This window comes from Cherax quadricarinatus, chromosome 13 (genome assembly GCF_038502225.1).
Source record: "Cherax quadricarinatus isolate ZL_2023a chromosome 13, ASM3850222v1, whole genome shotgun sequence".
Classification (NCBI taxonomy): Eukaryota; Metazoa; Arthropoda; class Malacostraca; order Decapoda; family Parastacidae; genus Cherax; species Cherax quadricarinatus.
In genome coordinates, this window is record NC_091304.1 from 14,378,953 (window position 1) to 14,401,512 (window position 22,560).

Below are 22,560 nucleotides of genomic sequence, written 5' to 3' on the forward strand. Positions count from 1 at the left end.
GTTGTAAAAGAAGTAATTGCTAGGGTGTTCGGGAGAGGGGTGGGATTAAATTATGGGGAATCAAATTCAAAATGGGAATTGACACAGTTACTTTTTGCTGATGATACTGTGCTTATGGGAGATTCTAAAGAAAAATTGCAAAGGTTAGTGGATGAGTTTGAGAATGTGTGTAAAGGTAGAAAGTTGAAAGTGAACATAGAAAAGAGTAAGGTGATGAGAGTATCAAATGATTTAGATAAAGAAAAATTGGATATCAAATTGGGGAGGAGGAGTATGGAAGAAGTGAATGTTTTCAGATACTTGGGAGTTGACGTGTTGGCGGATGGATTTATGAAGGATGAGGTTAATCATAGAATTGATGAGGGAAAAAAGGTGAGTGGTGCGTTGAGGTATATGTGGAGTCAAAAAACATTATCTATGGAGGCAAAGAAGGGAATGTATGAAAGTATAGTAGTACCAACACTCTTATATGGATGTGAAGCTTGGGTGGTAAATGCAGCAGCGAGGAGACAGTTGGAGGCAGTGGAGATGTCCTGTCTAAGGGCAATGTGTGGTGTAAATATTATGCAGAAAATTCGGAGTGTGGAAATTAGGAGAAGGTGTGGAGTTAATAAAAGCATTAGTCAGAGGGCAGAAGAGGGGTTGTTGAGGTGGTTTGGTCATTTAGAGAGAATGAATCAAAGTAGAATGACATGGAAAGCATATAAATCTATAGGGGAAGGAAGGAGGGGTAGGGGTCGTCCTCGAAAGGGTTGGAAAGAGGGGGTAAAGGAGGTTTTGTGGGCGAGGGGCTTGGACTTCCAGCAAGCATGCATGAGCGTGTTAGATAGGAGTGAATGGAGACGAATGATACTTGGGACCTGACGATCTGTTGGAGTGTGAGCAGGGTAATATTTAGTGAAGGGATTCAGGGAAACCGGTTATTTTCATATAGTCGGACTTGAGTCCTGGAAATGGGAAGTACAATGCCTGCACTTTAAAGGAGGGGTTTGGGATATTGGCAGTTTGGAGGGATATGTTGTGTATATATATATACACACACACACACATATACAGTGGACCCCCGCATAACGATTACCTCCGAATGCGACCAATTATGTAGGTGTATTTATGTAAGTGCGTTTGTACGTGTATGTTTGGGGATCTGAAATGGACTAATCTACTTCACAATATTCCTTATGGGAATAAATTCGGTCGGTACTGGCACCTGAACATACTTATGGAGTGAAAAAATATCGTTAACCGGGGGTCCACTGTTTATATATATATATATATATATATATATATATATATATATATATATATATATATATATATATATATATATATATACATATATATACATATATATATATATATATATATAATATACACACACACACACACCTACCTACCTCTGGGTTTTCTTCTAGTTTCTTACTAGTTCCTGTTCTTGTTTATTTCTTATCTCCATGGGGAGGTGAAACAAAATTCTTCCTCTGTAAGTCATGTGAGTCATAAGAGGTGACTAAAATGTCAGGAGCAAGGGGCTAGTAACCCCTTCTCCTGTATACATTACAGGAGAATTTTTGTTTTTCTTTGGGCCACCCTGCCTCAGTGGGATGCAGCTGGTTTGTTGACAGAAGAAATGTATCATGCAATAGTATGTACACTAGAAAGCCACTAATTATGCAATGCATTTCAGGCAACTAATCATGAGACTTAGATGCTACTGAAGAACTAGACATGGCTAGTATGTAACATTTCTTTTGTGGTTAACTACAATCTTAAGTACACAAAGAAAAGGACTAATGATAATTGGTCAATTAAAAAAAATACTTATTATTTAAACTAGTTTAATGATCTTCAATTTTATGGAGTGATTTAAGATACAGTGAAGATACAGCAAGTGATTTAAATTACAATGCAAATATATTCTAGTAAATCTCGTATCAAAGGATATCTTGATTGTAATCATTAGAAGCATAAATAATAAATTAATGGAGTTTATATTAAGCTTATGACTTGCATGTGATTTTGTGGATATTTCACTTTTTAACCAAATCTGGGAGCCTCATGGTGGCTTTTAAAAGCTGCCTATATAAGTATGATATACCTAAGATATTCTTTTACTGACAGTCTTTATATAATTGGCTTTTAAGCACAGTTCTTTTATTATAGAAGTAGAGTACAGTACACTTACGAAGTTCCTCAGGATTAAAATATATTAATACTATTCATCACTGTATGGTACTGCTACTAGGGATGTGTTAAAGTATCGCCTAGTTTTGATGGCATCAGCATCGGAATAAAATTGAGTATGGGTATCAGCATCCGCAAATAATTTGTTGTCATCTCATCCCTAACTGCTACTATACATTGTGTATTCTTATACTAGATCTTTTTTCTCCAGGTACGCTTATTCTAGAAGAATATTACTGGGATTGATCTTCTCTGTATTTGGTGATGCACTACTTATCTGGGAAGACTTCTTTGTCCATGGCCTTGGATCATTTCTAATTGCACAGATTTTGTATATCTCTGCCTTTGGCTTCCGACCATTCAACATATATGTTGCCACTGTCGTATATTCTCTCACAGCTTTAGGTTTGTAAAATTGTATTCTTTAGCTTTTTGTATTACAGTATTATTTAGAAGAGATAATTACTTGTCACTGTGTTAAACTAATAGTTACACATGCTTCAAACTTGCTTAATTTTATTTTGTACAGTATAGTATATTAAGAGTGTATAGAATGGACCATTTGTCATTTTTAAAGATTAACTGATTACGTACAGAAATACTGTATAGTGGAACCCCAGTTTTTGTCCTTAATCCGTTCCAGAAGATCGGTCAAAATCTGAAATGGATGAAAACCGAAGTAATATTTCCCATAAGAAATAATGTAAATCCAATTAATATGTTCCAGACGCCCAAAAATATTAACAAAAAATACATTTTATAGAGAATAACTATATGTAGTTTTACATACAGAAAACAATGAGAAATATAAATGACTAATTTTAATGGATAAATGAACATTTAAATCACTATTACATACCTTTATTGAAGACTCTTGTTGGCGTATGGAACAAGGCGAGGAGGAGAGTTTATTGTTTGGAAAGGGAATCCCCTTCCATAAGGACTTCAGGTATCAAAGCCCTCTCTGGGGTTACTTCCCTTCTTTGTCTTTTACTGGCACTAGGACCAGCTTGAGTCACAGTACCCCTGTCACACAAAAATCTGTCCAGAGAGTTCTGTTTCTGGCAAGCTCAGCCACACATATGCCACTTTTGTATTTTGATACAAGCTCTTTCTTGAAGTCTTTCATGTTTCTCATCTTCTTTACCAAAAGGCTGGCACTACAAACTTTCTTTGACCCCATGGTGGCTTATTTCGCAGTCACACTCGATAAGCAAGCTCCAAAAACAGCGGATGAATGCTTGGAGTATTGTTCACTGAACAAGAGACAGAGGCAAACTGAGTCAGGTGTGTGTGAGTGGCGGCGTCCTGGGCGGCCGGACCCGACTGATACGGACGATTTATGAGCAGTTGTATGAAACCCAGGGTAAAAATTAGCTAAAAAAAAGGGGTTGAAATCCTAATTGTACGATATCCAGACCGGACGAAAACCGGGGTTCCACTGTACAAGTTTTAAGTGTATGAGTAATCAAAATAGAGGTAATGAGCAATTGTTCTGCTTATGCTCAAATAATGGATGACAAGTAACGTGATGGGTATCCTGTTTGGTGTTGGTTACTGTGTCATGGGTACAGCAACAAGCATGAGCAGATCACTGTCTTCTTAAATTGTTTTTTTTTTTTTTTACATTTCCTTAAAAGAAATTAATAATAAGATGTGCTCTGTGCTTTTACACAGTATGGTACAAAGGTTTACATTCAGTCAGTGCATACAACAGTTTAGACAAATTATGCCACATGCTTCTTGCCAAAAACATATTGAACATATGAAAAGTTAAAATGCAATGTATATAGTGAATGTAAATGTTTTTTAACGTTAATAGAAAATTCATGAACAGTTACACTTCTTCAAAATTAAATTGAACACTTGGCATTGCATATGTGCACCATTTAATGATATTCTATTATGCTGCACCATTCACTCTGCACATTTTGTCACCAAACCAGCTAGGATGATCCATTAAGTTACTAAAAATGTGATTTTTTTTTTTGGGGGGGGGGGGACTGTAGGGGGTTAGTCATATTCAACAAATGACATGTCACTTCATGTTAATTAGCCCATTCCTAGCATTAGTTTGGATTTTTACTAAGACTAAGAATACAAGCTCACTTTGGTATGTTGTTGAAAATATCAGTGACTTGTGTGATTACCCCGAAAATATCACTCATTTTCATATTTGATTTGTACAGTATTTTGACATCTCCATCTTAGCATAGCTCCAAGCAATCTATGCACTTTCCTGACACCTTAAAAATATTATACCAGAATACTCTAATTCTGTTTCAGTGCAGGATGCTTGATGTCCCCATGGGGACTATGCCCTTTTTAAGGGCCCCTTTTAATGACCATGCCCTTTTTAAGGGCATGGTCATGGGTGTTTGCAATTATGCTTAAAACATTTAAGCAAGGAAACATTCTTGTATGAGTTGCCATCCACAATTTTTGTTTTTTTGACAAAGACCATTTAACAAAGATTTCAACCCAGCATTATTGTGTCATATTACATAACCTTCAGTTGGAATAAGCATGACTTTACCTTGTATCCAACTGTGATCTGATAAACATGAATGACGATAACTATGGACCTTGGTGTAAATTACTCTGTTTAAATTAAATTGATCTTCAGAAAAATTTTAAACTTGAGACTTAAGCAATAGAGGTCAAGTCAACAATTTGCCTTTTTATAGTTACTGTACCAGATTTACACACTAATTTGCAATTCTTGAAATCTGTGTTATGATTAGTCTCACAGGACAGGGCACACCACTGCTTTTATTGCTTGTTCTAATATCTATTTTGTGTTCAAACATTTACTCAGATTCATGAATATTTAGCCAGTATATTTTTCCAATATTTTGTGAAGGAATTCAGGGAAACCGATTAGCCAAACTTGAGTCCTGGAAATGGGAAGTACAGTGCCTGTACTTTAAAGGGGTTTGGGATATTGGCAGTTTGGAGGGACATCTAAACTGTTGTATCTGAGCACCTCTGCAAAGACAGTGATTACGTATGAGTGATGGTGAAAGTGTTGAATGATGAAAGTTTTTTCTTTCTCAGATTTTTCTTTCTTTTGGGGTCACCCTGCCTTGGTGGGAAAGGGCCAACATGTTATAAAAAAAAAAAAAAATCCAAACACTGTTTTACAGGGAAACTATACAGATGTTTATCTATCATTATTGACTTTGGGACTAATTTGGATTACTAATCTGCTGATGTCATTGTGTCTGTATGCTACAGTAATGCCAACTTTGACAATTGTTTGTTTCTTCTGCCTTTACATTATAGGTTGCATTAAACATTGACTAAAAGCTTCAAGACTGGGCATAAAAATAGTTTTATTGGTTATCTTTTCTTTGAAGGGAAAGATACATAGTATACAAGAAAATGCACATACATACAAGAATTTTTTATTGCTAATTTAAAAAAAATATGGTATGAGATTATAAAAAGAGGCAGAATAGTTTATAATTCAGCATGCTAAAGGAGGGGTTTGGGATATTTGCTATTTAGGGGGATATCTAAATTGTATCTGTTTGCTTCTGACAAGACAGTGATAGTGTGAATGATGATAAAAGTGTTTCTTTTTTTTGGGTCACCCTGCCTTGGTGGGAGATGACCAGCATGTTAAAAAAAAATAATATTGTATCATTAACTTCTCTCATCATATTCCAGGTATTTATCTTCTACTGCCAGGAACATCTGGACTAGTTAGCATTGGCATGCCAGTCTACACTTTTCTGTTAATGACAATGGTTTGGCGGGCAGTGGCTAGAGTGCAGCTTTTTGAGGAGCTGTGGACCTGGACGAAACTTTGCTCCTGTGTTGGTGGCATCCTGTTTGCGGTGTCAGATGCTGGTATTGGGTTCAGCGCCTTTTACTGTCATATACCTCACTCTCAGGTAATGAATATATTAAAAGTTTCATTATTCCAATACACCAAGTGGGAACAAGTGTAAATAAAATATGGAAATGAAGAATGATTATTCCATGTTAGCCACTGGGCCAACTGACCCAGTGGCTAACTCGTCGGTCTGGAGTTTTACAATTCACTCACTTCGCGTTCAATCCCCTCCCATACCATGCTTTGTTTGCAGTTGTGTCATTATGATTTTGTGAGTCAGGTTAGGCATACATTCTAAATATCTCAGACTTAATTCCCAGGCTGGGTGAATCATATAGGTAAGTTTCTGTACACCTACTGCTATTCATTACATGACAATATGTAGTAATATTTTCAGAGCACTCTGACCGTGTAGGCTGCTTAGTGCTCATAGCAATAAAAATATGTATAATGCACACATAAATGCTCAACACACAAACACTACCATACCAAGTTAAAAATAATCAAAATCTCTATAGGCACAAAAATAATTATAAAAAGTATGATGAAGGCAAAAAGGCCTAAACTATAGACAAATTTTTAAGTGTGTACTAAACTGAGTGGGACACCACAAGCCACTCAGAGGAGGCAAGAGCACCTGGGTATAGGCAAGATGTGTGCTAATCCTCTGTTGACAGAGATTTGTCTTGGTAGTGATTCCTGTTTAAGAAGGATGGCTAAACATTCACACCTTGTTGAACCCTGTATGACTTGCTGACAGTCTGTGGGGCCTGCCGGACCTGCCACTTTTTAAAGGACATATCTGTGGATGTGGCCCATGAAGTCTCCAAGGCAAAAGTTTACTGTAGAGTGGGCTCACTTTAGCAGTGTCTGCCTTTGCATCTGCTCATTCATTTCCCAGGACACCAATGTGACCCAGGCACCAACAGGATTCCACATGTATGTTCTGCATTTCACTTAATGACAAGCTAATCACTCCTGGAGCTTTTGGATTGCAGAGTGGACAAAAGTATACTGGGCCAGGGCACATAGAGCATAGGGAGTTTGAGTACATAGTGACATAATAGTGTGTACTGTATTCAAGTGTTAGTACAGTAGTATCTTGTGAGCCACATCTTGAAAAGACAAATGCTAATAATAATGAAAGTGGGACATCATGATTATCACAAACAGGTAATTACACTTCTATTTTGCTCACTGCTTTCTAGATATAAGTGCTGTTATTTGCATTTTTCCTGTAGACTTTTTTAATAATTTTAATTGAAACATTGTAAAAAATATTTATCATATTCATGTCATGAGAAAGCACTGAATCCATAGGAGTGATACAGCTTACTGGAAATAGGAAATCGGATACGTATGATCCAAGGGACGAGCAGTTCCATGGATCAAGGGCCTTTCACTGGGATAAAGCCATCCCCTTGTAAGGGTCTACAATTAGTGTTGCTGTTAGAACCAGTAGATTGTATACTAATAATTTCAACTCTTCATTTCATGTTTTATATAATCTTTACAAAAGTAGCATGTGCTACTGAGATAATATGTATATTACCAGACATATCTGAATTTAACACTGATAAATTTTTTGCATTCTAGGCCATCATAATGGTATCCTACTATGCAGCTCAGCTTGGAATTTCACTCAGCGTTGTTGATAGCAAAGCCAGCTATCTAGACTCAGTGCGGGACAACAAGATACAAAATGTACAGCAGTATATACCAAGTGATAGTGAGGATGAATCTTTCAAAGAAAAGCTAGTCACTTCAGCAAATTTCTCTAGTTCTTCTGTCCGTGACTCAACTAGTCTCCTCATCCGCCGGCATACAGTCCAGCCAAGTAGTATACAATAAGTATAAATTTTATCAATCTCGTGAGGCTTAAAGTTTATATTTTTTAAATGAGTTTGTGTGTATGGGTAAGTATATTGTGTGGACGTGTATGTTAAGCATGGTCCCATCAGTGAAGCAGCAATGCTGTTATTGATGATTGCAGCCTCTCAGGTAATGTTTGACTAGATTTCATCAACCAAATGTGGATTGAGCTGTCTGAAGATTGTCTTTTTCCACACAATTTAGAATAGTGCTCTTTAAAAGACAGCTCAGGTTTGGGCAATTACATTCTGTCAGCTCGAGTGATATCGAGTTTTGGAGAGTAGCAGTGAAGTATTGTTCCACTTTCCGGTGGTGGGACCTGTAATTATGCAAAGATATGAGAACATGAGCCCTTAATATTAGTGAATTTTACACTTATGAGTTGAATGATTGTTGTACATGGTTAATTTTTTATTAGAATTTGTAACCCTCTAATGCAACCTCCTGCACCACAATGTATTTCATACACAAGAAGCAGTTTGAATACATTTGTTACTGAAGCCTTGTTTTCATGTATTAGTTTTGTAGCAGTCTGTGATAAGTGCATATTATTAAATTTTGATGCTCATTAGGTGTAGTCTAATATATTGCTGAAAAAATTTTACACTGTAGAATACGGATGATTGTAAAGTTGATGTTGGTCCAGGAGTCACTGAAGTCATCCGGGTTTTATTTCCGATTTTTGGGTTTGTCATAAATTGGTCAACTTATGTCGACATTTTTTCAGGTGTGCCTTAAGCAAACATGAAGCAGTATCCTTGTGCAGAAAGATTTTAATTTCAGATGTTATCAATTATGAATTTAGCCACTATAAATCAATACTTTTTTTTGTTTTACAAATATTTTAATGATCTGTTTTTTTCTAAGCATAGTATGTAGGGATGTGGTTGTATTGGATTTTTTTTTTTTTTTTTTTTTTTTTTTGGGTTCCATGTAAATTTTGCAGATCTGATGCGATGAAATGGGGGGTGGGAGAAGAGTTAGTACAGTACTAATATTTGTTAATGCCTTGGTGTCCTAAAAAAGTGGAATATAAATTTATATATATATTTATATTTCAATCTACTTAGACTACAGTATTACAGTAAGTAAAATTAAGGCACTGCATATGTATCTCTAAGGATATACATTCAAGATGGTGAAACAAGGCTTAGTTACAAGTGTATATTTGAAGTGTATTGCCCTTGTGTTTTTATAAATTCAGAATACACACACGTTGGGGAACCCTGTATAAATTAAGAAGCTAAAATTAGAGCTCTGTAAAAAAATATTTAGATTTTTTTTGTAATACTGTAGAAGAAACTGGAAAATTGAAGTTTATTTTTTGTTAATCTACTTGTGCAGATATTTAATTTAAAGTTTACAATGTTGATAATTATCTTTCTTTTTAAAATAATAATAATAGTGGAAAAGTTTTTGATGATGGTTTAGGTGTTGGCACAATTACTTGAAGCCTTCCACTTGCCATCAGGTGGTGCTCTGAATATAGGGGACCAGTTTCAGCATTGCCAGATCTCAGGTGCAGGGCTTGTCTCAGGTTGCCATTCAGGGGTTTAAGGTTGCTTTGTATGTTTGGAGATTCCTCTCTCAGAAGTGTAAATTAATCTGAAAATATCAACTCAATGATAACTATAGAAAAAAAATATTTTCAACATTATGTGATAGATTTGGTACATTTCTCTTGCCCTCTGTATATAGAAAAATAAATATGAATTTTATACATGTATGAATTAACAGAGGGATGAACAAGAGGCTTGAACCGTGGTCCCAAAATTGACAGATCGATCGTTACTGCCTCTGCTACCGGGCTTCTAATAGGGAAGATTTGGAACTAGTACTTATTGTACTCTTCTGTCAGAGGCACCAACTGTAACCCAGTTGAACTCTTCCCTTCAGCCTAGGATCTTTAGCAGTAAGTCTATTCTTACCTCTCATCTATCAACTCAGATTAAGGGAGGAGTTCAGTTGGGTTACAGTTGATGTCTCTGACAAAATATAGTACAGTAAGAACTAGTTCCAAGCCTCTTGTCCACCCTTCTGTTGATTCATTGACAAGTGTTTATTAGGACAATCTTGAGTTTATGTACAGTAGGGCCCCCGCTTTACGGCGTTCCGCTAATATGGACATTTCAAATTATGACCAAAACTTGCCATTCAGTTCCCCTCCAACTGACTTTCTAATAGTCACTGCACCCCACCCGGTTTGTTAAAATTTTCCATGAGCTCCGTGTGTCTGCATTATATCTGGAAACTTTCCAAGATTTTAAGGTTATTTCATGTTTTGTATCCCCCCCCCCCCCCCAGTCAGTTGTCTCCCACCGAGGCAGGGGTGACGCAAAAAGAAAGAAAATACTTTCATCATTCAACACTTTCACTTCACTCATACATGATCAGTTTTTGCAGAGGTGCCCAGATACAACAGTTTAGAAGCATATATAAAGATGTATAACTTATCCCTCCAAACTGCCAATATCCCAAACCCCTCTTTTAAAGTGTAGGCATTGTACTTCCCATTTCCAGTACTAAAGTCCAGCTATATAAAAACCGGTTTCCCTGAATCCCTTCAATAAATATTACCCTGCTCACACTCCAACAGCTCATCAGGTCCCAAAAACCATTCACTTCTATCTAACATGCTCACGCAGGCTTCCTGGGAGTCCAAGTCCCTCGCCCACAAAAACCTCCTTTACCCCCTCCCTCCAACCTTTTCAAGGACGACCCCAACCCCACCTTCCTTCCCCTACAGATTTATATGCTCTTCGTGTCATTCTACTTTGATCCATTCTCTAAATGACCACACCAACCCCTCTTCAGCCCACAACTCCACACCTTCTGCTAATTTCCACACTCCGAATTTTCTGCATAATATTTACACCACACATTGCCCTTAGATAGGACGACATCACTACCTCCAACCGCCTCCTCGCTGCAACATTTTCAACCCAAGCTTCACACCCATATATGTTTTATATATACCCTGATAATTATGTACTTATGTGTACCTGTACCTAAATAAACTTACACAGTGCTGGCATGCAGGTACACATTAAAATCACAAAGTGTGTCGTATTAGTCTTGAGGATGCCATATTAATAATCACCGAGGTGCATTAAATGTTGTATATTACATGAATATAAACATTCTCGTTATTATATAATTTTGAAAAAAATATGGATTAAACAAGATAAATAACATACAAACATTATAAATACACTCCACAGTAGAATCAATTAACAAATATGCCCCTCAAAGGAGGTTCCTTGATGCTGGTGAAGGGCTCTTGATCTAGGCCCTGTGTGAAGCTCCCGCTTCACACACAGAGGGCCCAGGTTCGATTCCCTGCGGGTGGAAACATTTTGACACGTTTCCTTACACCTGTTGTCCTGTTCACCTAGCAGCAAATAGGTTCCTGGGTGGCTAACCCTCCGGAGTTAAAAATACGAACGAAATCTTATCTGTGCTCCAGTTCCCTGAATTAAGCCTGAATACCTCCCCCCCCCCACAGGTGCTGTATAATCCTATGGGTTTAGCACTTCCCATGATTATAACATAAATCAGATGTTACGTGTAGGAACCAAAACTAGGCAAGTTTGTCTGTTTACCTACTCCACGTGTCTCTCCTCTCTCATATACTCATTTTCTCCTCTTCAAGGGGGGCTCCTTGGCGTGGTGAAGAGGCTCTTCGTCTGAGGAATTAGACCTGTCGGTCTTTTTCCTCAGACCGAACCTAATTACCCCCCAATCTCCCCTCCCCTATCCCATCCTCCCCTTTTTCCTTTCCTCCTCCCCACCCCTCCCTTTTGCCCTTCCTCTTTTAGGCCTTTGGGATTTCTCCCACAGGCGCGCTAGTTCCTAGGTAAAGGAAAGGATACCGGGGTCCATCCCATTCCGTTGAGGTTCTTGGCGGTGGCGTAGTTTGCAGTGGAATCTGGATCGCCTGGGGATGTCCCGATCCCTCTCCGGTATCTCGGAGTAGCTTTGGGTGTCTTTCGGGCGACGGGTGCATCTCTGGAAGCCACCTTTCGGATTCCGGGGGTGGTGGCCGAAGGAGGTATGCTTTGTGGCGGATATCTGGCCGCCCTCTCTTTTGTCCACCGAGGTAGCTCGGCAGATGTGAGGTTGCTATCCCGGATTGCTGGTTTACTGGCATGAAGGGTAGGGTATGGCACGGGTTCCATGCTGCATCTGCGCTACTAGCAGTGCTGAGGTCCTTTTGGGCGCGGAGGGAGATTTCCGGCCCTTTCATTCCTCCTGGGAACTATTCCTCCCCGCTCCCCCCTTTTTTTATTCTTTTTTTTATTTTTCTTTTCTTTTCTTTCATTTTTTTTTCTTAAAAACAAAAAACAAAGGAGTAACCTAACCATGGAGAACCCAATCCATGAACCCACTACCCCCGGGCCCCTTCTTGATACCGCACCCCATTCTGACCCTGCCTTGTGTTTAGACCACTCTTCGGACATTCCTGATGCCCCTGTACCTCTTGCTGGTGCTGTTTCCTCACCCGCTTCAGGTACCGGGGCTTCGACTGACTCCTTCAATTTGTCTGAACTCCGCTCTCCTTTGACTATGCTTCCGGCTTCTCCCTCTATGGTACGGCAATTTTCGAATCGCCCGCCCATTTCACGCCAGACCAACTCCAGTCCTACTCCTAAACGCCAACGTCAATCTCCTGATGATGCTCCTTCGTTACCTTCCCATTCTACTCGGAAAAGACCGACACGTCAAGCACTCCCTCTTCACGCTCAGTTTTGGACCACACAATGGACTAAATTCTTTACTTTAAGACCGACTTCTTCTTCTGCCTACCTTTCTGACCATAGTATTGGCAAAGCGCTCCTGCGTCATGTTGGTAGAGATATTTCATTTCATGCTCTCAAGAGCGGTACGCGCATCATCACTGTCCAGAATGCTACCCAAGCTCATGATCTTTCTCTCCTTTCGAATATCGATACTACTCCTATCACTATTGAAAAACATCTTTCTCTCAATTCTTGTAGTGGTACTGTCATTCTGCCCCATACCATAGTCCAACAGAATTTCCAGTCATGTGGCAATGACATTCTTGAACAGTTGGAACTCCAGGATCTCCCAATCCTCAAAGTAGACACTTATGTCCTTCCTGCCCGTGGGCGGAGACGTTACCCTTGCAGTGTGGCTAGTTTTTTTGACAGCCGAGAACTCCCATCCTCTGTATATGTCGCAGGACATCGGTTACAAGTTCGAAAGGTGATACCTACACTGCAACAGTGTAGAAATTGCTGGCGTTTTGGTCACCCAGCGAAATATTGCAGATCTATGGCCGAATGCCCAGTCTGTGGTGCCGACGACCATTCTAATACATCTTGCAGTCAACCTCCATCTTGCCTTAATTGTAATGAAGCTCACCCTTCATACTCCCGCCGTTGCCAGGTCTACTTAAATGAACGTGAAATCCGTTGCCTCAAAGAGGCAGAAGGTCTCCCTTGTGCTATGGCAGTTACTCATCTCCGCCTCCAAGGGAGACTACCCCGTGTTTCTTATTCTCATGTTTCAAAACATCCCCCCACTTCTGGGGTCCCATCTTCTGCAGCCTCCTCTGTTGTTACCCCTCCCATAGCCACTCCGGCATCTAATCCTTTTGCTGCCCTTGGCTCTGACATCCCGACTACAACTCAAGTCTGTTCTCACATCTTCGCGTCCTTCCTCACAAGCCCCAGTATCGACAAGACCTCGTACGACACCTAATACCAATCGCCCCTCTACTTCTCAGAAGTCCAAAAAATCCACGTTGCTCAAATCTTCTTTGCCCCTTCCTTCCCTTCTTCCACCTCCACACTTTACCTTTCCAGTCTCTGTACCTAGTTCTTCCCCTCTCTCTGGCTCTATTACAAGTGTGGAGATTCACCCTCCTCCTCGTACTATGCCGTCCCCTCCCAGGTTTCTGCCTCTTCTGTCCCCCCCCACACTTCATCTCCAGTCCCTTACACTCTTCCCTCCCCCTCTCCTTTGTTACAGTCGATTACTGTCCCAATCTTTACTCACCCTCCTTCTATCTCCAATATGGTCTCCCATTCATCTTTGAATTCAGAAACACTTGAAGCCATTTCAGATTATATTGCAGAGACTAAACCTTCAATGGACACCGATTCACTTCCTGTTCCTTCTCCATCTTCGCAACGCTCCGTTCCTTCGCTGCTTGAACGTCTTCCAATGCCACCACACGTTGACTTTTCCAACCCCTCTAGTCCGTAGGTGCCTTTCCCTACGGATTCCTGGTATTTTCTTCATCGCCAATCATGGCCTATTTACAGTGGAATATCCGCGGCCTCAGGGGTAATCGGGGTGAGCTTCAGATGTTGCTTTCCAGGTTTTCCCCTGTTGGTGCTTGCTTACAAGAACCAAAATTACACTCGGCTGTTTTCCAACCTATCTCAGGCTATAATTTATTGTATTCTTCGGATCCTTTCTCAGATGGGACCTTTAATGAAAGTGCCCTTCTACGCAATGATATTCCGTACTGTCAACTATCTGTCCATACCTCGCTGCATTACACTGCAGCCCGTATCCACTTGAATAAGTGGTTTACAATATGTTCTTTATATCTCTCTCCTTCTCGAGCATTTTCTATCCCAGACTTTGCCTTTCTTGTTTCATCCTTACCACCACCACTTCTGTTACTTGGTGATTTTAACGCCCACCATTTCCTCTGGGGGGGTCTCACTGTGACTCGCGTGGCATCCAGTTGGAGGCTTTTCTCGCCTCTCACCCCCTCCATGTTTTAAATACGGGTACTCCCACCCATTTTGATCCTCGTACTCATACTCTCTCTTGCATCGATTTATCAGTCTGCTCTTCCTCCACTGCACTAGACTTCACCTGGTCTGTTCTACCGGACTTACATGACAGCGATTATTTTCCAATCATTCTTACTTCTCCTTCCTATTCACCACCTTTCCATAGCCCTCACTGGCAATTTGATCGGGCAAATTGGGATCTTTACTCACACCTCACTGCTTTTAGTGAGGTTCCTTCTTCATCCTCCATTGATGAGCTCCTACACCTCTTCTCGACATCAGTTTCTACCGCAGCTTCTCATTCTATACCCCAAACCTCAGGCAGGCATTCTCAGAAGTGCGTGCCTTGGTGGTCTCCTGCTTGTGCTCGTGCAGTACGTTTGAAACGCACTGCATGGGGCAGGTACCAGTACAGTAGAACCGCTGAGAGACTTCTTGATTTTAAGCAGAAGCGTGCGATCGCTCGCCGTGTCATCCATGAAGCTAAATGCACTTGTTGGCGAGACTATGTTTCCACCATCACCTATGCTTCTTCTATGAGTGCAGTCTGGAAAAAAGTGAGGAAATTGAGTGGTAAATACTCTCCTGACCTGGCTCCTGTTCTACGGGTCGCTGGTGTTGATGTAGCAAACCCTCTCGACGTTGCCATTGAACTTGGCACACATCTGGTCCGTATTTCCTGGGGGCTCCATCTATGCCCCTCGTTTCTTTCCTCAAAGTCTGCCAGAGAGTTAGTACCCTTGGACCTTTCTTCTCTCAGAGAAGAACAGTATAATGTGCCTTTTACACTTCAAGAACTAGAGGCAACGCTCTCAGCTTGCCGATCATCGGCAGATGGGCCTGACGACATTCATATTCGTATGTTACAACATTTACATCGGTCAGCCCTTGTAGTCCTCTTACACCTCTTCAATCTTATTTGGGCACAAGGAGTTCTTCCCCAGCTGTGGAAATCTGCCATTGTTCTCCCTTTCCGTAAACCGGGTACTACAGGACATGATGCCTCCCACTATCGTCCCATCGCTCTTACTAGTGCAGTTTGCAAAGTGATGGAACGTCTCGTAAATCGACGTTTAATGTGGTATTTAGAGACACACAACAGTCTCTCCGCAAGTAAATATGGCTTTCGTAAAGGTCGTTCTACCATAGACCCCTTACTGCGCTTGGATGCATATGTTCGTAATGCCTTTGTGAATAATCACTCAGTTATTGCCATATTTTTTGACCTTGGGAAGGCATATGACACAACTTGGAGGTATAATATTTTGGCCCAGGCCCACTCCTTAGGCCTCCGAGGCAATCTACCATCCTTTCTTAAGAACTTTTTAACTGACAGACATTTCCGTGTTCGAGTCAATAATGTTCTTTCCCCGGACTTTGTCCAAGCTGAAGGTGTCCCTCAGGGATGTGTTCTAAGCACAACACTTTTTCTCCTTGCTATAAATGATTTGGCCTCTGTTCTTCCACCCAATATTTGGTCATCACTCTATGTTGATGACTTCGCTATTGCTTGTGCAGGCGCTGACTGTCATCTCATTGCAGTTTTTCTCCAGCATGCGGTCGACCGTGTTTCCACTTGGGCCACCACGCATGGGTTTAAATTTTCAAGTACCAAAACTCGCCAAATTACTTTCACTAGACGCTCTGTCATCTCCAATCATCCTTTGTATCTCTATGGCTCCCGTATCCCCGAACGTGATACAGTCAGGTTTCTAGGCCTTCTCTTTGACCGTCGGTTATCCTGGAAACCTCACATTACCTCTCTGAAGGCAACTTGTCACAGCCGGCTAAACCTTCTTAAAACCCTTGCTCATCTTTCCTGGGGAGCTGATCGTCGAACTCTGCTTCGCCTACATTCAGCCCTCGTTTTATCGAAACTCTATTATGGTGACCAGATTTATTCCGCGGCCTCTCCTGCTACTCTCTCTAGCCTTAACTCTATCCATTACCAAGGATTACGTTTGTGCCTTGGTGCTTTTCGCTCTTCCCCTGTTGAGAGCCTCTATGCAGAAGCGAATGTTCCATCTTTGTCTGATCGCCGTGATGCCCATTGCCTTCGCTATGTACACTCACGATCTCCACAATCCTTCAATTTATAGAATGGTCACCGATATTAGTAGACATTCTTTATCCGTTCGCCACCCGTTTGCTCCATCCCTTTTCTCTTCGCCTACATTCACTCGTCTTCCCTTCAGTTACCACCTTTATATGTTCATGTAGCATCTCACTTTTCCCTACCCCCCTGGGAAGTTCCAGCTGTTCGGGTCTGTTCTTTCTCACTCCCTTGCTCGAAAGCTCAACTGCCTACGGTGGCTTCCCGCTCTCTTTTTCTTGATCACTTCCACTCCCATTCTCATGCCACCGCTGTGTACACAGATGGTCTTCAGACGGCGTCGGATTCGCAGTAGTGTTTCCGGACAGCATCGTGCTGGGGCATTTACTATCTTCAGCTAGCATTTTTACTGCTGAATTGTATGCCATTCTTGCAGCACTTATTCGTATCGCATCTATGCCTGTGTCATCATTTGTGGTAGTCTCAGACTCCCTTAGTGCTCTACAGGCTATACGAAAATTTGATACATCTCACCCCCTAGTTCTCCGTATCCAACTTTGGCTACGCCGTATCTCTACCAAACAAAGATATTGTTTTTTTGGGTCCCTGGTCATGTCGACGTACAGGGCAATGAACAGGCAGACACTGCTGCGTGGTCAGCAGTACATGACCTACCAATTTCCTATAGAGGTGTTCCATTTCTGGACTATTTTGCTGCAATAGCTACCCACCTTCACACCCATTGGCAACAACGTTGGTCAACTCTGCTCAGTAACAAACTTCATTCTATTAAACCAAGCATAGGTTACTGGCCGTCTTCTTGTCATCAGTGCCGAGGTTGGGAGACCACTCTCTCCCGCCTTCGCATTGGCCACACTCGTCTTACTCATGGGTATCTCATGGAGAGGCACCCTGTTCCTCTCTGTGAGCAGTGTCAAGTTCCAGTATCGATTAGCCACATTCTGTTAGACTGCCCTCTCTATCAACGAGCACGCAGACTTTACCTCCAACGTCGTCTTCGTTCTACTACTCTCTCTTTACCTTCCCTTCTTGCTGATGGACCCTCCTTTAATCCTGACTCTCTCATTGACTTCTTGACAACGACTGATTTACTCCACAAACTCTGATGATACTTTTCGCACTCCCCTCAGCCCTTTCTAGTTCAGTCTCTTGCTGCCCTTTACCCTTTCACCATCCACTACCCCGCTGTTATCCGTAACCTATTACTCATCCATCTCCCTTTTGCCACCTGATGCCCTCATTTCCTTCCTGCCCTGCAGTGCTGTATAGTCCTTGTGGCTTAGCGCTTTTTTGATTATAATAATAATAATACTCATTTTCTCTCTCTCTCATTTGTTTTACCTCGTTTACTCACCTCTCGCCCTACATTGAGACTTAAAATATTTTAAGGCAAGTAATTAATGCACTTTGTATTCATTTTGTTCTGGAGCGCTCTAAATGACGTAGTATATTACGTGTGGGTGGGGTGGGCTGGCCTGGCCAGCTATCATACCTCCCACACCCGACTTCCTATAAATAAATACTACTACTCTCACCCTACAATAAGACTACAAATATTTTAAGTAGTGAGTGTGCTGTTTGTGTATTTTACTTTTTATTGTTTCAAATGCCTAGTTCTATTGCTGACACATGTTAGTGTAAACTTACCTGACATTTACATGCATTTTTAAGTGGAAAAAATGGTGTTCTGCTTTCTGGTGATAGCCCCAATCCTAATCTGCCGTATAAGTGGGGCCCTACTTTATGTATGTACGTGTGTGTATATATACAGTGGACCCCCGGTTAACGATATTTTTTCACTCCAGAAGTATGTTCAGGTGCCAGTACTGACCGAATTTGTTCCCATAAGGAATATTGTGAAGTAGATTAGTCCATTTCAGACCCCCAAACATACACGTACAAACGCACTTACATAAATACACTTACATAATTGGTCGCATTTGGAGGTAATTGTTATGCGGGGGTCCACTGTATATATATATACACTAATTATATATACAGTGGACCCCCGCATAACGATTGCCTCCGAATGCGACCAATTATGTAAGTGTATTTATGTAAGTGCGTTTGTACGTGTATGTTTGGGGGTCTGAAATGGACTAATCTACTTCACAATATTTCTTATGGGAACAAATTCGGTCAGTACTGGCACCTGAACATACTAATGGAGTGAAAAAATATCGTTAACCGGGGGTCCACTGTATATACATGTACAGTGGACCCCCGGTTAACGATATTTTTTCACTCCAGAAGTATGTTTAGGTGCCAGTACTGACCGAATTTGTTCCCATAAGAAATATTGTGAAGTAGATTAGTCCATTTCAGACCCCCAAACATACACGTACAAACGCACTTACATAAATACACTTACATAATTGGTCACATTCGGAGGTAATCGTTATGCGGGGGTCCACTGTATATATAAATATATATAAAATACATGTTTATATTTATTTATAGGGGCATTTCATTGATAGAACTGTTACATTTTCTCAACATCTGCTTTAATCAACAGTTTTGAACTGTATCATAGTTAATGCTTTAAGACGAGTCTTGTCCGGTAAAGCCTTTGCAGCTGCAATGACCTTGCATATCAAGGTTAAGTCAGTATCACCTGTATTGTAATTATACTTTACAAGTACAAATTGGTATTGTAATTACATAGAATATGTTGACAAAAGATGTAAGGATGTCTTCAGATGCATTTTTTTTTTTTTAAACTGCAAGGGTAGCACCCTAAACTTTTGTCAGTATAAGTAATTTTTTTAATTTGTGTGAGATAGATAAATTTAATGTAATCTGGGGAAAGTATTAAACCTGTAGAGGTAACACATCACTCAGGAAATGGGAGGCACACTGGTTCAATCCAAGGGAGGGAGGGCAAGTCAAGTTCCTTTGATCAAAATCTTTATTGGCCTCAAGCCATCTTCCTTTAATGGAGATAAAGACTGTAATGTAGCTACAGCACCTCATCTCCGGTGAAAGTGAGGTCTATCCAGTCTACAATAGCATATTACTTTCATGGAGAAAGTGGTAAACCTGTAAGTGTCAGTGCTGGGAAATTAGAGGGACCACCTCCCTTGAAGGGATACTAGCTTAAATAAATGGTCTTAAATTACAATATCCATGTTACATTGTTAAAAAAGTAATTAAAACTAATGGATTTTTCAGTTAATTCAAAGTAGCCAGAATTAATTGAATTTCATAAAACAAAGTTTCAGCGGGAACAAAAAATTAATGAGCTTTTTAATTCTTAAGAAAACTCTTGATGAACTCTGTCCATTTAGCAACTGGGTCAATAATAATTGTTATGCAGATTTGTTTTATTCACAGTAAACTTATTTGCACTGCATTAAGGCAAGAAAAAATCCTAATTGCATAACTAATAATGGACAGATTCCAAAACTAATATACAGGTAAATGTGATTTACAATACTTTCAAGTCTGTTTAATGACTTAATTGCAAAATTAGAAAAATAAATTAAAAAATTATGTGTGTGTGTTTGGTTTTCAACACTCCAGCTGCTCCCACTGAGACACGGTGACCCATACATAATGTCTGCAGAGGCACTCGGATACGACAGTTCAGATGTTGCTGGAAACGGCAGATATTCCAAACCCCTCTTAAGAATGCAGGTATTGTACTTCCCACCTCCAGGACTTAAATCCAGCTAACTGGTTTCCCTAAAACCCTTTACAAAGTATTACCTTGCTCACTCCAACAACTTGTCAAGTCCCATAAACCATTCGTCTCCCCTCCTATCTTACATGCTCTCACATGCTTGATGCATGTTCAAGCCCCTTGCACACAAAACCCTCTTCTACCCCCCCTCCATCCTTTCCTATGATGACCCTTGCCCCTCCTCTCTTCCACTACAGCTTTATACCCCTCAAGGGAGATTCCTTGATGTTCATTATTATAATTATAATCATGCAGGGGCACTAAGCCCATAGGATTATACAGCGCATGTGGGGGGGGAAGGTATTCAGGGAACTGAAGCACAGATCCAATTCCCTAGATCAAGAGCCCCTCACCAGCATCAAGGAACCTCCTTGAGGGGTTGATGCTGGTGAGGGTCTCTTGATCTAAGGAATTGGATCTGTGCTCCAGTTACCTGAATGCCTTCCGTCCTATCCCCCACATGCGCTGTATAATCCTCTGGGTTTAGCGGTCCCCCATGATTATAATAATAATAATACAAATTTATACACTTTCTAAGTCAATCTATTTTGCTCCATCCTCTCTAAATGACCAAACCACCTCGACCTCTCTTCAGCCTTATGAATAATACTTTTAGTAACTTCACATCTTTAATTTCCACAATACAAATTCTCTGCATAATATTTACATCACACGTCTCCAGCCTCCTTTCTGCAGCATTTACAACCCATGCTTCACACCCATATAAGAGTGTTGGTACCACTATATTCCCTTCTTTGCTTCCATGGATAACTCTTTTGTTTCCACAGATACTTCAACACACCACTCGCCTTTTTTCCTACATTAATTCTGTGGTTAACCTTGGCCTTCATAAACCCATCTGCTGACAAGTCTACTCCCATATATCTGAACACATTCTTATTCCATATTCCCTCCAATGTGATATCCAGTTTTTCTTTACGTAACTTGATACCCTTATCACCTTACTCTTATTTATGTTCCCTTTCAACTTTCTTCCCGCATACAACCAATTAAGAGCAGATTATTTCTATTGCACATGCATGTTTAAAGTTTTATAAGTAGACTACCAATGCAATAAACAATGGAAATGTATGTAAACTGGGAATATATTTATGTATGAAAAAGCTTTGTGTAACCAAGTTTTGGAATTGTTGATTAAAGCATTTGGAATAATACTATAAAAGATGTTACTGTGATAAAAGCAGTAAGATTCAGAGTACCAAAGTTTATATATATTTTTTTTTTTATTTCTGGGATAATCATCCTGTAATGAGCATGTTGTTAATGCTAATTGGGTGACAATGTTTATCTTATGAACAGTATATAATAAACAATAACTGGAGAGGAAACCAGCTCCAACTTAGTTTTAAAAGTGATTTGCCCTAATTTGTCTTCCCTTCATCTATAAATAGCAAATTAATTGGTCATTTTCAAGAAACTAAACAACTGGTTCATCTCCTAATATAATAAAAAAAAGAAGCACTAAACCAACAAGGGTCCCCCATACAAGGAAGGGTGCAGGGGTAAAGGGTAGCAAGAAATTGAGGTAGAAAGGGCTGTGAAAACTGCTAGAGGCATCATCACCAAAGTTTGTGCAGTAAATCAGTTAGTCAAAAAGTCAATGTGTCTGAGTTAGAGGGTCATCCTCAAATAGCAAATATACCAACCTTCTACAAGACGATAAGTCTTGTTACACAGTATACACAGTATTGTTTTTATTATAGTACAGTGGAACCTCAGTTTTTGTCAGTAATTCGTTACAGAAAGTCTGACTAAAACTGAAGCAATATTTCCCATAAATAATGTAAATCCAATTAATCTGTTCTGTAAAACTACAGTTTTACGTACAGAAAACGATGAGAAATAAATATGGATAAATGAACATTTAATATCACTTTTACCTTTATTGAAGACTCTTGTTAGTGTATGGAAGACATGAGGAGGGGAGGAGAGGTTATTGGTTGGAAGGGGAATCCCCCTCCATAAGGACTTCAGGTATCAAGTCCCTATCTGGGGTTACTTCCTTTGTCTTTTACTGGCACTGGACCCCTGTCACACAAAAAATCTGTCCAGAGAGGTCTGTTTCTGGAGTCTTAAGATTTGCGTAAAATGGGACAAGGCATTGTCACTGAATATG

The 22,560-nt window shown here is 40.2% G+C and overlaps 1 protein-coding gene and 1 long non-coding RNA gene across 3 annotated transcripts in view; one reads left to right on the forward strand and one right to left on the reverse strand.

The window, feature by feature from the left end:
- LOC128688605 (lysoplasmalogenase TMEM86A) overlaps positions 1 to 20,235 on the forward strand; it is a 148,860-nt gene extending 128,625 nt beyond the window's left edge. For both annotated transcript variants that reach the window (XM_053776503.2, XM_070084541.1), the window contains exons 3-5: positions 2,393 to 2,586; positions 5,854 to 6,080; positions 7,619 to 20,235. In XM_053776503.2, coding sequence (XP_053632478.1) covers positions 2,393 to 2,586; positions 5,854 to 6,080; positions 7,619 to 7,873 — 676 coding nt within the window. In that variant the 3' untranslated portion in view covers positions 7,874 to 20,235. The remainder of the gene's footprint in view (positions 1 to 2,392; positions 2,587 to 5,853; positions 6,081 to 7,618) is intronic.
- The window catches only part of LOC138852636 (uncharacterized), a 41,006-nt gene continuing 25,954 nt past the window's right edge, over positions 7,509 to 22,560 (reverse strand). The window contains exons 2-3 of the long non-coding RNA XR_011391934.1: positions 9,360 to 9,499; positions 7,509 to 8,213 (exon numbers count right to left, since the gene is read on the reverse strand). This is a non-coding gene — a long non-coding RNA (uncharacterized lncRNA). The remainder of the gene's footprint in view (positions 8,214 to 9,359; positions 9,500 to 22,560) is intronic.